Genomic DNA, 17,184 nt, shown 5'->3' with positions numbered 1-17,184 from the left:
TCGAAGGTTCAATCCTCACTACAGATGAAAATAATCAAGAATAACAATTAAGAATTCTACTCAGTTATTGGTGAAGGACTGAAAATAATCTACTCCCATGGATTAAATATAGGTTTCTGTTCGAAATTCCATGTAGGTTTGAGTTTGACATCAAGATGTCTAAATGTAAAAAGATGCACCTGAAGAAGGTTAAAGGGTAGCTGAAATAAAACGTTTTTTTTTTAATAGCAACCAAAACGAGAATAGTATTTCGAATAATCAAAATAGTACAAATGATCATCTCAAAGATTCCAAAAATTCTGATTGTCTAATGATATGTTCTTAACAGATCACCAAAATGGAATCTTTTTTTTTTTTTAATCTCTTCACAAATTTTGGTTTTATTTGATAAAAACATTCATTTTATTTCTTCTACTTTCTGATTCTCTGCTCCAACAACATAAAAAAAACAAAAAAACAAAAAAAAAAACAAAAAAAAACCAAAGGAAAGAATGACATATTGAAGATGAAGCTTTGCTCCGAAATCTATTTATGAATTTCATATAAATTTCAAGCAAAATATATGTCTGTTTATTTTGTATTAATGCGTTGTTTTGGCTTCAAACGTATATAATGCATATTTTATTTTACAATACACTATATAACACACATCTATGTAATAAAATAATATTATGAATAACACAATAAGGCGGGGCAAATACTGTAACCAGGAGCTGGAAAAAACATTCTATTCCACATTGTAACCCGAAAAAAAAAAAAAAAAAAAAAAAAATGTATCCTAGGGCCACCATATCCCAGGGTTCTACTGTAACTGAATTAATGTGGTAAGTAAGAGATGGTTTAAGATTATGGCTAAAAAATAAATAGCTATGAAACTGATCTAAGCCCTTAGGACACAACACACTCAAGCAGTAACAATGTCATTAAGACCAAAAGATATGATTTTAATAACTTGAATTAATTTAACAATTGATATAAATAAATTTTAAAAGTAAATGATTTCATACGAGTCAATATGAAGATAACTCTTCAATTCTATATAATAAATTTTTTTTTTTTTTTTTTTTACATGGAGTTCACCACTTATCAAGGCCCAATGGCCACTCAGGGATAAGGGTTATTGTGTGTACAGTAATCAATAGGATAGTGTAGCAATAGTATTGGAGAAGTGGTAAGGTGTCATTACTTAGGGGGGGGCGGTTCATCAGGAATTTGTTTGTGTTGGACTTGAAGACATCCAGGTTGAAGTCGGGAGGGAAACAGGCAAACAGAACAGAGTTCCACAGGCGTGCAGTTCAAAGAAAGAAGCTTTGTTCATGGTATCTACGTTTTGATTTAGGCACAGATAGGGAATGGGGAAAATTATTGACGGTGGTTTCAGCTAGTCAGGTGTTTTTTGAGAAAGATTGGCGAGGGGGGACCAGAGAATGGAGCTCAGACGAGCACCTGCCATGGAAATAACGATAGAACAATGACAGGCTCGCTACGTCTCTTCTGTAGGAAAGAGGTTGCAGGGTAGAGAAAAGGGCATCCCCCACCAAGCCACGGAGTCTATTTTGTACTCCGTCAAAGCAGGATAGACTGTTTTTTGCAGCCCCCACGCAGATGTGGCAGCAGTACTCCATCTTTGGACGTACTTGGCTCTTATATAGATAGAGAATTGCATCATTAGTGAGATATCTTCTGGAGCGGTAGAAGGATCCCACCATTTTCCCAGCAACCTTGGCCACAGACTTGATGCATGTGTTCCATTTAAGATCTGGTGTAAAGGTCAAACCCAGGAGCTTATCAAATCCTGGGGCCTCCCTTAGACGAGAGCCATCCATTTCAATTGATGCCAGATGGGGATCAGAGCGTTTATGATGTAGAGATAGGAGCTTGGTCTTAGATGCATTAAAGGTAACCAGCCACCTCTTTCCCCACTGTACCACGTGCTCAAGATCAGAGGAGAGAGAATCAGAGACAACATCATCATTTACGGCCTTTGATGTGTTGCCATAGATGGTCGTGTCATCAGCATAGACGTCAACGAAAGATTTTAGTATGTGTTTTGGAAGATCATTGATGTAGATCAGGAAGAGAGTTGGGCCCAGTATGGACCCCTGAGGGACTCCAGCATTAATACTGTGGGCCTCAGATTTCTGCCCATCAACAACTACTCTTATGAGCCTATCTGAGAGAAATGACTTAATGATAGAGAAAACATTTCCAGTTATACCGTAGCTGGAAATTTTGTGTAGTAAGCCTTTATGCCAAACCTTATCAAAGGCCTTTGATATGTCGAGAGCAATTGCCCTAGAAATGAAGCCTTTGTCGAGAGATTCACTAATCCTATGAGATATAACCGTTAGCACATTTGCTGTAGATCTAGCAGAGCGGAAACCATATTGCGTGTCGCTAAGAAGGTTATTTCTGCTGAGGTGGTTGACTATTCTCTATTTATTGTGGATTCCAGCAACTTACTCATGACACACAGGAGACTTATTGGTCTGTACTGAGAGGGGGATGACTTATCACCTGAATTCTTAAATACAGGGCATACTGATGAGGTTTTCCAGGGTGTTGGAAAGCACTTCTCCTTAAGGCAACGCTTAAACAGTTTGGAAAGTATGGGGGCAAGTTCTGGTTGTAATTTTTTTAACACTATAATTGGAATACCGTCGGGACCAGTTGCTTTACTGGAGTCAAGGTTCTTGATTAGCTTGGCGACCTCACGCACAGATAGTTGTATGTTGCATAGCGTATTGTCTGTTATAGGAGGGAATATGGGGAGTTGATGGCCTTCGTCATACAGGGTAGAATTTGCCGCAAAGTTTTTGGCAAATAGTTTAGCCTTGTCGGATGCTGTCGAGATGACCTCTGGTCCATTGATAATGGTTGGGATAGAGCGCACGTTTCTGTTCAAGATCCTATTTGCTATTTGCCAGAACTGATGGGAACCAAGTCGCTGCTCAGCTACTTTGGACTTAACAGATTGCGCATATAGTTCTCTTGCATTTTTTATTACTCTTTTACAGTGGTTGCTGGCGGTTTTGAAAGCAGCTTTAGTTTCAGTGCATCTATTACATTGATAGCTATGGAAAAAGTGATTTCTGTGCGCGATGGCAGCAGCATATTTGGGGGAGAACCATAGCTGGCTGTTAGGTTTTTGTTGGAATTTTTTGGATGGTATGAATTGGCCTATGCCTACAAGTAACCATTCGGTCAGATCTGATACTATAGAGGACTCATCCTTTTTAAACATGGAATGGAGAGGGAGATCAGATATGAATGTACGGAAGCTATCCCAGTCCGCCATAGAGTATCGGTATACAGTATGGTGAAGAGGTACGTCTGTAGATTTATTATATTTCATTTTTATCTTAACTGATACGATACAGTGGTCGGAGGATCCCAGAGGAGATAGAACAGAACATGAGCATAGCTCAGGGGAAGTGGATAGAAAAAGGTCTAGGAGGCTTGCAAACTGACCGATACTATCGGGCACACGGGTGGGCTCGCGGACAATCTGAGTGAGGTCATAGGTAATGGCAAAATCATGACAGAACCTCCCCTCCTCATCAGTCTTATTTGAGTGGGTCAGCCATTCCACATTATGGACATTGAAGTCACCGCAAATGTGAATGTTAGCCGAGGGATGAGCAGACAGGATGTGGTCAATTTTTTCTGATATACTCTTAAAGACAGTAACTCCACTGTTGTGGGGGCGATAGAGGGCAAATATAAATGCGGTGGTGTAAGCAAGTGCAACCCGGAAGCACATATAAGGTAGATTAGGGTCTTCTCTGGAGATATCCATGCCACATGGGAAGCCGTCTTTAATGTAGGCACATATTCCATGCCCGTGGCGATCTTGGGGGCCAGATTTAGATGTTAGGTTAGAGTATCCTTTAATTATAAACTCATCTAGGGAGGTGGTCGGTCCTATTCCAGTTTCGCTTAGAAAGAATATGTCAGGTTTCGTCTCCTGTAATTGGGTTTCAACCTCTGGAAGGTTAGAACGTAGACCCCTGATGTTGGAGAAGGAGATATGGTAGTAGGGGTCTACGTAGGAGGATGGGGTTCTAGGTTTATTCGTGTTTTCTTTTTTGAGATATTTCATGTTGAGGATTTTGGGGTTTGTGGAACAGGTCAGCATACTTGGTTAGAGCAGAACAGAGAGGGAAAGTAAGAGAGGAAAGAAAGGAAATTTTTTTTTTTTTGTAGCACATGATAAGGTAAAGCCGTAACAATTACCCACTAGTATGGCATCGAGAGGCCCCACCAGAGACTACTGCATGGTCCAGAATCCATTCACCAAATGGCAATACAGCAGCCCCAGTACTTTGCACCTGCTGATAGGACAGCCTCCTTAGTGGTTATTTCAAGGTTCGGGTCCCTGACTATCAGGCGGTTAACGTCAGCCCAGATGAAAACGTTTACCTCCAGCACTCTTACTAGTGACATGGCCGCAAGGATAGACATAGAGACAGAAAATTTCTGATATCTCTACTGTTCACGAAGTACTACCAACCTGGGAAGCAGCTTTTCCTTCACCCTTTGTCAGAAACATCACTCATTAGAAATGAAGACTGAGGGACAAAAAAGGAGAAGCGAGAGTTACTGGAGCTGCCGATAACAGTAACACATCCACTGCATTATCTACTCTCCATTATAAAAAAAAAAAAAAAAAAAAACGGTAAGAGGGACTTATTTATATCTACTTAGTATAAGTCCTTTGCCCATTCCCAGTTTAGAATAGAATTTGACGATAGTCTCCCCTCCCATATTAATCCGTGGAAGTTTTTTTTATTTTATTTATTTATTTTTTTTTATTTTATTTATTTATTTATTTATTTTTTTTGCTTTTGGTTCCTCGCGATAGAACCTTCGAAATTAAACTTATAATTACGTTTCAATAATGCAACTTGTGAGGTCAGCATTATGTTTTTAGATTGGGGGCATCTTATTTAAAAAGGCTAGTTTAGGATAATACCAGACGTATTTAACAAAAAAAAGTTTAAAACACGAGTAATAAGACATGATAGGTAATGTTACGGAGTTTCAATTTTTAGTAAGACTGCAACTGCAATAAGAGAACAAAGATAAATAAATAAATTATATATAATACACAAAAATTGGCAAAATTAAGACAGGATACATTTCAACAGTTATGGATAATATTTTTAACTTAGCTCTGAAGGCACCGACTCTTTCTTCCGAGGTCATAATAAATGAGCATGTCCCTCTATTAATTAATATAAGCATAACCTTGCCATCAGATATGCGCAAAATCAAAAACAGATAATTCATCTTAATATCTTGACAGTAGTAGTAGTAGTAGTAGTAGTAGTAGTAGTAGTAGTAATAGTAGTAGTAATAGTAATAGTAATACAGCTTTTATTTTATATGTAAACAAGAAGCAGACAACAACTAATTTTTTCCAAATTAACTTCACTACAAAATTTTAGCCAAAAGACTTAATAACCAAAATTTGTATGGTCCTGGATATGACCTTAAACTATATTCAGTGATGAGGCCCCAGCTTGCAGACTTTGGAGAGTGTGGAGCCAGCCTTTAATTGCCATTGCTCCCAGGTCCACTCTGACCCGGAGTGGTAGTACCTGTTAGGGTCCCAACTATGGGTTAAATAGAAACGGACTTGAAAACAACGAATATATTCTATTAAAAAAATTTTTCTTCAATCTTTGGATTCGGCATTAAATAACCTGAAAAGGGTTGATATGCCATAAAACAAAAACAACCAACCAACCAAAATTTGTAAAAATAGAAGATATAAAAACAAGTATAGAACACAGCTCTAAAAATCTGACAAATTTTCTTAATCCTAAAGGGGTTGCTTGTTTTATTTAAAAATATGGTTACAAATAATTTTTTGCAAAATAAAGATGAAACTAAAAATTTAACTTGTACCTTAACGATAAAATAAACAGAAATTTCTTATATGTAATCTAATTTCAAAATCGAAGATTCCTTTTCTACGTCATTTTAACCCCAGGTCCAATATCGCTGCATTTTCAGCTAATAGTGAATGTCTATGGGGGTAATTAGGTTATTTTTTTTTTTTTTTTACCCAGTCAAAAATGTTCACACTAAACTAACCTTGCTGTTGTGGGAAGCAGGTAAATAAATTAAAAACTTTAGAATGATGTAGGAATTGTTTTGATTTATAAAAAAGAGCTTCTTGTAAAGATACCAGACTTGTATTTAAATCCACTTGGGAAAAAGAAACCAGTTGCCACCTGCTTCTTGTTTAACGATACAAATAAAGATGTATTCATACTACTGAAGCAATATTGAATGTGAGATGACATAGAAAAGGAAATTTCCATTAGAAATTAAAATTAAATAAAAATAGGAAATTTCCATTAGAAATTAAAATCAAATAAAAATAGGAAATTTCCATTAGAAATTAAAATCAAATAAAAATAGGAAATTTCCATTAGAAATTAAAATTAAATAAAAATAGGAAATTTCCATTAGAAATTAAAATTAAATAAAAATAGGAAATTTCCATTAGAAATTAAAATCAAATAAAAATAGGAAATTTCCATTAGAAGTTTAGGTTAGGAATTTCAACTGAAATCTTAGGGAAATAATGTCACGAATAAGAAGACAAAGCAAAATAAGCTAGTCTGATCTTTCTCTTGGCTTGTGCTTGTAAGAAGGAATAGACATGTTTTTGAAAGCAGTTCTCTCCTTGGGTAGAATGGGGAGGGGTATATGTAATATTAGTCTAAATTAAGAAAAAAAAAAAAAAAAAAAAAGAGAAAAATATCAAAACACAGATTGTGTGCTGTTGTTACAATATCTATTGCAATTGAAGAAGAAAAAAATCGATTCATCGCATCATCCTAACTATGATTGTTACGACTACAATTTACATTACAGATATAACTTAAACCTCTCATAAGACAAGGAATTATCGTTCCATTTATTTATTGGTATCAAAAGAATTCTCAATGCACACATAAACCTACTATTGCTTTAAGTTTGAATGAATTGCATCCCTAATTTAGCACATATATGACATGATCATGTTCACACACTGCTTCTCATTAGATCACCACAGTTAAGCAATGTTGAACCTAGTCGTAACAGATGGGTGGCCATTTGGGAATGGCACTAGATATTTGGGAAATACTAAATATTTGGGAAGATGGCGACATCTCCATGTAAAAAACTAACATTGTCAAAATCACCTTCCCTAACTTGATATCCATGCAATTGGAGATGACCTCCAAATCTAAATATTCCTTAGAAACTTCCTTCTTCAGAGGAAGCTGCCTCAACCCACCCACAGTGAATGTCACACCAGGTTTTGATTTAGCACACAGTCGTGCTAATGAAAGGCCAAGTAAAATTATTGGTTATAGTCAACTAACGCACTTCCTAACTTCTGGCATAGTGCTACCGGAAGCAGTGAGAAGGCAAATCACTTTTTTCAATTTTATTATTCTTCAGTATTTCTATTGTGAAGCGATTTATTAAAATAAAATATGAGAAAAGAACATTATTGAAAAGTATACAACAAAAAATTAACAAAATTATGCGAATAAAAATAAAACGATTAGTTTTTATTTGCACTTTTAATAACAAACTTAAAAAAATAATTTGAAATTTTATAATAAACTAGATTACCCGTGACCCGTTGGGTCAGTATGTCATATTAGCTATGGAAAAATAGTAAACCCAGGGATACGAAATATGGACAAATTAAAATAGTATATTTAAGCATATTTTACTATTACACCTGGGCAAAGCCCAGCTAATTTATTCTAAGCTCTATTCATTATTCTGGATATTGAGTTTCACTTGCATTTCTGATTTCTACTCAAACTATTACTAGACTACCCGTGACCCGTTGGGTCAGTATGTTGTATTTGCTATGGAATTCATGTATGAGCGTGACATTTGTGACGTAAAGAAAATAGTTTTTTTTTGACATAACAGACACATTTCTATGAAAGTATATTAAAATGAAAATCACGGACGGATCACTCAAACACAAAAAAAATAAATCCTCCCGATTCGTGTAAAGTTACCTATTTTTCCGAATAATCGCTCAAAAATCGAAAATTAAACATGATTTTCCTATGCATCGAAGGCCGACGAAAGTCATTTAGCAGCAAAAACGCACATGAACCTACCCATGAGAAATATGAATGAAAAACCCATATTGGAATCCTTCAACCAAGTTATAGAAACTTAAAATCTAAAAAAAAAAAAAAAAAATTAATAAAACCTGAAGCAAAAAAATAAAACCTAAATAAATAAAACTAATATTGAAACAGATTAGTAAATGTGTCAACAAATTCACCGTTCTCACACAACTAATTTGTATGTAGAAATGTAAACAAAAAATAAAAAAAGGGAAAAAGGACGGATAAAGAGTAGTAGTCTTGGCTTTACTACAATTGTTTTTATGTTTGTCAATGGGTTAAAGTTGTTTAGTTGTAAGAAAATAGCGACAGTATAGTTGTAATAAAGAATAGTTGCAAAACACCCCCACTCTTCCCATGTCAAATAATAAGTGCGCAGGTCAAAATCTGCAAAGGAAACGATTTGTGCTTATTTGTTTACAGTGTTATGGGTTAATGTTTATGCGCGTATGCGCAACCGGATGTTGTAAACCAGAAAATCGGTTATATCACTCGTTACAAGATCATTTGAGTTTTATAATTATACAGATACATGTTTATGAAAGTATAAAAATAAAATTATTGAAATCAAAATAACAAAATTTCAAACATCATAACAAAAACATATCCAGTCCATAATATTCCCCAAATAATTGGCTTTAATTCTCCACTGCCACAGGAAGTTTTGCAGATGACTATTAAAAAAAACTAATTGTGATATTTTTGTCTGAAATACTGAAGAACAATAAAAGCAAAGGAACTGATTTGCTTTGTCAGTGCTTCCATTAGTGCTACACCAGAAGTTAGGAAGTACATTAGCTGACTATAACCAAATTATTACATAGATTTTTGTTTTGATGTCCATTACGTACAAAATCAATGTTTTTTTTGTTTTTTTTAATAAATTTTTCAGATTTGTAAACAATATTTCATTGTTTTTAATCGCAGGCTTTGAAACAGAGTCAGCAGCAAGTTAGATTTTTTAGCAATTCTTTTCGTTTTTTTGTATCGCATAGACTTTCTTTAGATACAGGATGGCATCGTGTTGTGAGACAATTTATAAAACTATGGCATTTAACATGTGTTTATTTTATAGAATGTTTAATGGAATCAGAGAGAAAGAGAAAGGAGAAAAGAGAGGAAAGGAAGGAAAAAGAAAGAAAGGAAAGAGAAAGAGAAGGGTAAAAAGAGGAAGGAAAGAGATGAAGGGAAGGGGTAAAGGAAAGTAGGAAAAGAGAGAATGAAAAGGGGGGGAACAGAAAACAGGAAGAGGAAAGAAAGGGAAGAAGGGAAAAGAGAGAAAGAGGAAAAAGAGAGAAAGGGAAGAAGGGAAATAAGAAAAATAAAAGGGAGAAAAGAGAAAAAAGGAAAGGAGGAAAGAGAAAAAAGGAAAGGGGGAAAAGAGAGAAAAGGAAAGGGGAAAAGAGAGAAAAGGAAAGGGGGAAAAGAGAGAAAAGGAAAGGGGGAAAAGAGAGAAAAGGAAAGGGGAAAAGAGAGAAAAGGAAAGGGGGAAAAGAGAGAAGGAAGAAGAAAACAGAGAGAGAGAGAGAGAAGGGGAAGAGAGGTAAAGGAAAAAAGAGAGAGGATGAAGGGAGAGCAAGAGTGAAGGAAGGCAGAATAAAATAGAAAGGAAAAGAGAGAAATAGAGGTAAAGAAGAGAGAGGATAAAATGAAGAGATTGGGAGGGAAGAGGAAAGAAGAAGGGGAGAAAATATAGGTGTTATTACTTACCAGTGTGCCAAACATAATGCACCCAAACGTATGTGCTGGCCGCAAAGAAAAGCCATTGGACTGGTATGAACAGGTAACACACCACGTCCGATGTGATGGCGATACAAACAAAAAACACGGAAAAAGCCTAAAAAACAAAAAAACAAAAAAACTCTTAATACATCTGACCCCTAGACAGAGAATAGGTAACGTCAAACGAAGAAAGAGAGAAAGGTTTTATCTATGAGATTAACAGTTGACTAAATAGTATGGTGTACTAGTTATGACTGTATGCGCAACAAGCTAGGTTGAAGCTACTACAGAACTTTCATGAATACTTCTTGGAAAGGTATGAATTTATATATTGCCCCTCCAGTTGTGGGTAGACTAACTTTCAATGGTAGATATTCGAAGTGGGTAAATTAACTAGCAAATAGATTGGTGGTTTGCTTAAGACAGAACATATTTTAAAGAAGATGTCAACAAACATTAATCATGATTGATGAATCGAGCTGTGAGAAAGTAAGTTGACAATACATGCGCAGATATGAAATGGTGTTCCAAAAGTAATGCCTCCTATTTTTATTCCACCTGAACGGATTAGAGGGGGATTGCAAATTACATTGTTATGATGACTGAACTTATGCATTCATGACCTGAAAGTTTTATCTCTCTGTTGCAGATATTGACGGTGTGAGACTATAAGAAAGCAATCCAGGTCATGGACGTGTGTCAAAAGCAGGGATGCGCCGTTGAATCCCTCCATGGGAAAAAAATGATCTGATCAACTCTTAAACATTTATGAAGTCAATGCAGTTGATCTCAGTGCAGTTAAGAGACGGGTTCGTTGATTTCAGAGTGGCAACAGATGTGAGTGACAAAGCATGCTCCGGACTTCTATAACCAAGGCATCAAAAGAGGCTGACAAAAGCGCATCGAGAAGTAGTCAAAAGACCAGAAACATCTAACAAACTTTTAACATAAAAAAGCAATTTGCTTAACAAGCTAACACTCTTTCCCTATTTCTCGAATACAATCATAATTATGGCTGATGTAATTAAACAGTCAGTGTAATTGACAATGTGCGACCCAATAAACCGTTGTCCTCTAGACATGCTGTCGTTGACTTATTCATTGCTTGCCCATTTACGCCTGATGACCTTCGATTTCAGCTCCAAATCTCAACTATAGGTGGGACAGACCCATGTAGCGAAAAATCTTCAATGCACACATCGAATGAAATGGTTTTAAATGTCTTTGAGTCGTCTGCATGACTGATATAAAATTCTTCAAGATTCAAGACAAGTATGCCATATAAAACCTTGGTAGGTCACACAATCTAAGAGAAGGAAACTCTGAAATAACAGCAGCCTTTCTCTGCTTATTCTGGCACTGTTTCATGTAGTTCTTGTTACTGGAGAGATGCAGTTGGAATTGTTTCACTACAGACTAGTGTTGGGACAATTAATTGGAATCTGAATCTGGAATTAGAAAAATTGGAATATTTAAGGGTATCGGAATCGGAAAAATTTGCACTGATTTTCCCATGGCAAAACAATTCTTTTGTTTTTTTTTTTATTTGATTTTGTTTAAAGCTAAATCTTCCATTGCTGGCAATAATGATAAAATAATAAATATTTATTAATTTAAAACCACCAGTGAAGCTAAAATTGATATATCATCCCCCCACACGTATATCTTTACCTTTAGGAAATTATTTGCACATTTAACATGCGTGTTTTTACAGTAATCAGAGAAAAAATACAACTATATAGTTAAATATTAAGAGATTTATAAAGAATTGAAATCGAGGAATTTAGTACGGAATCAGTAATTGTATTGGAATCGGGAATTTAGTACAATATCGGTAATTGTATCAGAATCAGGAAAAATATTAGAATCGTCCCATCACTACTACAGACCCTTGTTTCACTACAGACTCTTTGTGCAGGCACCCTTACAGAGGCTATTCATTGTTTCTTGGGACGGAAGAAGGCCACCAGTGAACTAAAAATATTTACTTACCAAGCCTTGATACTTGAACGAATCGTAGACACTTCTCAGCAACAACCAAAATGGCCACAGGTATTCAAACCGAAATTCCAAAATGAAGTCAGCCATTATGACTAGCGCCCAAACGACAAGAAATTTCAGATAAAGGAATGTGCTAGAAGGAATAAAAACCAAAGAAAAAATACATTGATTCAAAAATGAGAAACTATTTTGTATATTTTAAATCAACAATAAATAATTCTGAAAGATAAAGCAAATTTAAAGATAAACAAAAATTTAACAATAAGCAGAGACCTGTGGAAATTCCACAGTTGCTTTTTTTTTACATGTAAATTGATTTTTTGGAAAAATCCAAGTGTTAGTAAATGTAAGAATTTTATATTTTAGTTTCATTTTATGAGGATTTTGCTACTAACGCTTGCCAGCACAACAGTTGCTGCTGAAGATTCTCTATATTTAAGCAATCTCGAACCATTGTTTCAAGCAACTTCTTACTCTCATTATCATTCAGGCAATCTAAGCCCATCAACTAACAGTATTAAAAATATTTCTGGTGATTTTATTTGAAATGAAAATGAAATAGATTTAGTCACAATTTTCAGGCATAAAAATTACATAGAATCTAAATATCGCCTTAAAAAGATATTTGTCAAAATTCTCAATTTTATTTTTTTAATATTACTTCTTAACAAACAAAACAAAAAAAAACATTGTTTACTTTTTACAAAGCTGTTCAGGTTAAATCTTAAAATAAAACAAATTACTATTTCCCTAAAATTCAAAATCTTTAAGATTTTAAATATTTTTTTTACACAATCACAAATTTGCATAACATAAAATTAGAACTGTAATTAAAAAGATCTTTGTAAAAAAATAAACATTTTTTTTGTACATCAATTTTTAAAATAGTAAATGACAATGTAAACAAATTATTTAAGTTCCCTCCAAAAATTGAAATTTATTTTGGCAAATTATGGTTGAAAGTTGTGACCAAATTCATTTTATTTTGAACTAGCAGGCCAACTGGTGTTGCCCGGTCAGAAAATCTGTATAAATATTATATTTTAATTCATATAGAAACTAAGACATGTGCATGCAAGTATTATGCTTTTTTTTTTTGAACAGTTCACTTCTTGTAAGTAAAAAAAAAATATAAAAAAAAAATTACTTAAGCTGAGATCGAAATCAAAACCTTAAGACAGTGAGTCAAGTACAATAACCATTAGGCCAGTTTGTAATGATCTTTAAAAAGTGTTTTCAAACCTACCTATTCTTAATATAAAAAATATAAGAATCTGTCATGTGAACGATTCATGCATGCGCATTTGTGAAACAGTTGACAAACAGATAAAAATCATACCCCCCCCCCTCCAGGTACCAATTTTTACCCCTTAGCAGACCCTTTTCTGGATGAAAACCGATTAAAAGTTTTTCACATCTGAATACCCTATATACCAAATTTCAAGTCTGCAGATCAAAAATTCATTGAGTATATAGGTTGAGAAATGTCCTCACACACATTCTCACTTTTATAGATATATAGATAATACTGCAAGAAATATTTCAGACAGACCTAGATTGCCTGTATGCTAATATGAATTGATGGTTGATCAAACCGACAAGTCCAGATTGCCTAAATAGAGAATCATCAGCAGCAGTAACTGTCAATTTATTTCCCTCCTTTTTAAGAGGTTAGACACAAGGACACGTGTGGGTTTGATGAAAGTGTCTCTGTGGAAATAACTGGATTTGAACTTGGCACATCCAGGTTTTAAATCCGTATTGTTACCCACTTAGCCAGTCACCTTCAGCAGCAACTGTAATGCCTTTGTTGTACCTGGTTATGTTGACAATTTTATAACAAAAGTCCAAATAAAATATTCAGTTTTTTTTTCACTTTAATTTCTATAGTTATAAAACTAGTTGTAGCTACCCAATATTGCCTGAGATGCAGTAAAGTCATTTTAGTTTTTAATCTTTATTTGTTTGCACATTTTCAAAAGTATACAGAAAAAGAAAGAAAAAAACGACTTACATTATTGAAAAAAAGAAAAGTTATCTCCCTTGATAGTTTTTCTTTGTAAGCGACTATTTAAAAATGTTTCATATTATCAGTTGTCTGGGTGAGACTACATTTATGAAGAACAGCAAGTCGTTTTCACTTTCCTACTGATTCAAGCCAGTACCCATTTGTTATAAAGTTTCTGAATTTTAGAGCTGAGGATTGATAATGTGTCTTACTTTAATTGTTCGAACGACTGTTCTCATCTTGGTTCTTATTCTTGCAACATTGTAACCTCCAACATTCTTGAAGAAGGTCTGATGTTACAGAACAAACAACCAAGATCAGAACAGTAGTTCAAACAATCCAGATAACACATTAAAAATCATCATCTAAAAAAATCAGAAACATATCAAATCAATACCTGAATTAATACAAAAATGGAAACGAGCGAACATTCTTTCTGTTTCATAAACATATCACACATTTTGAATGGACTATGGTTCGTTGGAAAAAAAAAAACAAAAAAAAACAAAAAACAAACAAACATTCTTTTCACTATTCAACAATAAGAACCATTGTAAGATACACCTGAAGGTGGATTTCATCAGCTGAACATTGACTTTTATTTATTTTTTTTATTTTTATTATTTTTATTCAAAACTTCTTCAGATGTATCTTGACATTGTCAAGACATAGATTAAATAAAAGGTTCCATTCGAAATTCCGTGTAGATTCATTCCCAAGTTTGACAGATTCACCTGAAGAATGTTGAAGGTTATATTGGCTGAAACGTTGTGAGAATAACCCCCAATATGAGAACAGTAGTCCAAAAAATCCAAACAAGACATGTCAACCTTCATCTCAAAAAACTAGAAGCGTTGGTTCATATGAACAATACTGAAAAATAGATGTGCTAATATACAAAGAGATATACTAGCATTTACTTTTATTAATCTATACTATCTTTGCAATGTCTCTGTCTCTTCAAGGATATAATTGAAAACAAAGCCCTATACCAAAATTAAACCAGTTTTCTCAAGCAAAAGTTTACAAATCATCCAACGTTTCGTATTAGGACTTTATTTTTATAATAATATTGTGGGGTCTGCGATTATGCTGGACAACCATAAAAAAAAAGAACTGTCAGAAAAGGAGATCCTTCTAGACAGAGGATATTTTTATGTCATTTTTTTCTCAATCCAGACAGTCTGTCCTTTTTTTTGGGGGGGGGGACAAGATTTTCTGCTCATTAAAAACCAATCTCATGTATAACTTTGTCATCATAGGAAGACAAGTAAAAACAGGGACTACAGTTTACTTTACCTCATTCAAAACTAGTGGTACCTACCCGGCATCACCTTGTACTATATCTACTTGCAATGTCTATTTTTGCTTACGTTAAAGTAACTCTATATGGATAAATACAGAATCATATCCCTTCATTTAAAAAAAAAAAACCAAAAAACAGTAACCATTTGAAAATAAATCTGACCTGGACAAAGTATTTTCTGGAAGGAACTAAATCAAATTAGATTTTATTTATAACAGCATACTGCAATGATCCATAAGAAACATTAAAAAATATTGATTTTGTAGAAAGAAAGCAATCACGCTGACAAAAAAAAAATGATAAAGAGATTAACTGCTTTATATATTTGACTAGTATATCCGTCCCAGGAGAGGTAAAATTAATTACCAAACAGTTTTATGTTGTTAGTCTACTGGAAAACACCGTAAAATATTAAAATGATCGATTATTATGATTGAAATTAAATAGTAGATTATTATTATTATTGGTAAAAATGTATTGTTAGATAGAAATATTTTAAAGACTTATGTTAAACATTTACATTAAATAATTGTTAGGAATGTTAACTTGATGTTAATTTGACCAATGGACTTTAAGCTAACCATAATATAAGCAAAAATATACGTGACAAAACTGAGCAAAGATCTTTAGACTACGTGCAATGATGACGTAATAAAAACATAGATTTTGTGATGTAGACGTAGGAGAGTATTTCGATACGCAACGGGTTAGAGACAGATGGGGGTTTTATGACTGGACACCCAATAGAATCAGAAGGGGGAGACTTAGAAAAATGTAATCTTATACAAAGCGTGCTAACTCTGAAAAAATAAAAAAAAAACTCTGCAAAGAATAAATGATTACGTTTAAAAATATGATTTCCATCTGAACGTTTTCACTTTTGGAGAAAAGCACCTTCAATTTCAGGACGCACGGAAAAGACGCATGGAAAGAAGATGTGAGATGTTTTTGCTGGTGTTCCAACCGACAACGATTTCTATAAACTGTTAATTTATGTTTACACACATCAACATCCAATAGAGAATACACTAGGCCAGTGCTTTTCACCTTTTTGCTGGAGCGCAACCCTATGAAAACATTCCACTGGCTCATGGAACCTCTATGCAATAATTTAGTTGTCTTATGCAAAAAACACATCATTTACAAAATTAAAATGAAATGAAAATACTCTTAAGATTTTTAATGCGATTCTTTTGGCATTGATTGTATAATAAGAATATATAAAAGCAAATCTAAAAATGTCAAGACAAATTAATTTTTCAAATGTAACGAGTTTAATTATTTAAAATTTAGTATATTTAAACAATAACGTTTTTTAAATATGCATACAATGATAAAATAGATTTTCAAAATTGAATTTAACATTCTGTTTATTGTTTTTTGTTCTAATTTAGAAATTACAGAACCCCTGGGATGTGCTGGCTGAACCCTAAGGTTCCACAGAACCCTGGTTGAAAAGCACTGCACAAGACGAACCACATGCAGAACGTTAATACTCCTAAATTAAAAGAGACTCATTATAGAACATACATATATATACACACACGTATATATATATATATATATAAGACCAACATATATACACTCACAATACAACTATGATGGTTATACAACATAACAGTTGATGCCATTGCAAAACCCATTTATATTATATATCATCTGTTTGACCCCCCCCCCTCCGCTATGTAACAAGAGAACAATTCTGCACCATTTTATATCCCCTTACAAACATTAAAATTAACATAAAACAATTTATGTCTAGAATCCTTATTCCAATTTTCATCAAATTTCTATTATATGATTTTGATTCGAGAAAATAAGATTTAAAGCGTAAAAGGATCTTGAGAAAATTTTTTTTTTTAATTCAAAGAATCTTATTTTGCATCTAATGATAACGAATCAAATTCAATGAAAATCTGAAATATTTTAATTTTCAGATGGGAGGTTGTTCCCATATTTCGTAAAAATATTTTTAAATATTCCAA

The 17,184-nt window shown here is 33.8% G+C and overlaps 1 protein-coding gene across 4 annotated transcripts in view; it reads right to left on the bottom strand.

Moving 5' to 3' along the window:
- Positions 1-17,184, bottom strand: part of LOC145296879 (macoilin-like) — a 128,527-nt gene that overhangs the window by 36,331 nt on the left and 75,012 nt on the right. For all 4 annotated transcript variants that reach the window (XM_080143018.1, XM_080143017.1, XM_080143019.1 and 1 more), the window contains 2 exons: positions 11,877-12,018; positions 9,873-9,999 (listed from right to left, as the gene is read on the bottom strand). In XM_080143018.1, the coding sequence (XP_079999144.1) occupies positions 9,873-9,999; positions 11,877-12,018 (269 nt within the window). The remainder of the gene's footprint in view (positions 1-9,872; positions 10,000-11,876; positions 12,019-17,184) is intronic.

The sequence above is a fragment of the Euprymna scolopes genome, chromosome 17, assembly GCF_053919585.1.
Source record: "Euprymna scolopes isolate OS-2025 chromosome 17, ASM5391958v1, whole genome shotgun sequence".
Classification (NCBI taxonomy): domain Eukaryota; kingdom Metazoa; phylum Mollusca; class Cephalopoda; order Sepiida; family Sepiolidae; genus Euprymna; species Euprymna scolopes.
The sequence above is the reverse complement of the archived record's forward strand: the minus strand, read 5'-3'. Positions and strand labels throughout refer to the sequence as shown.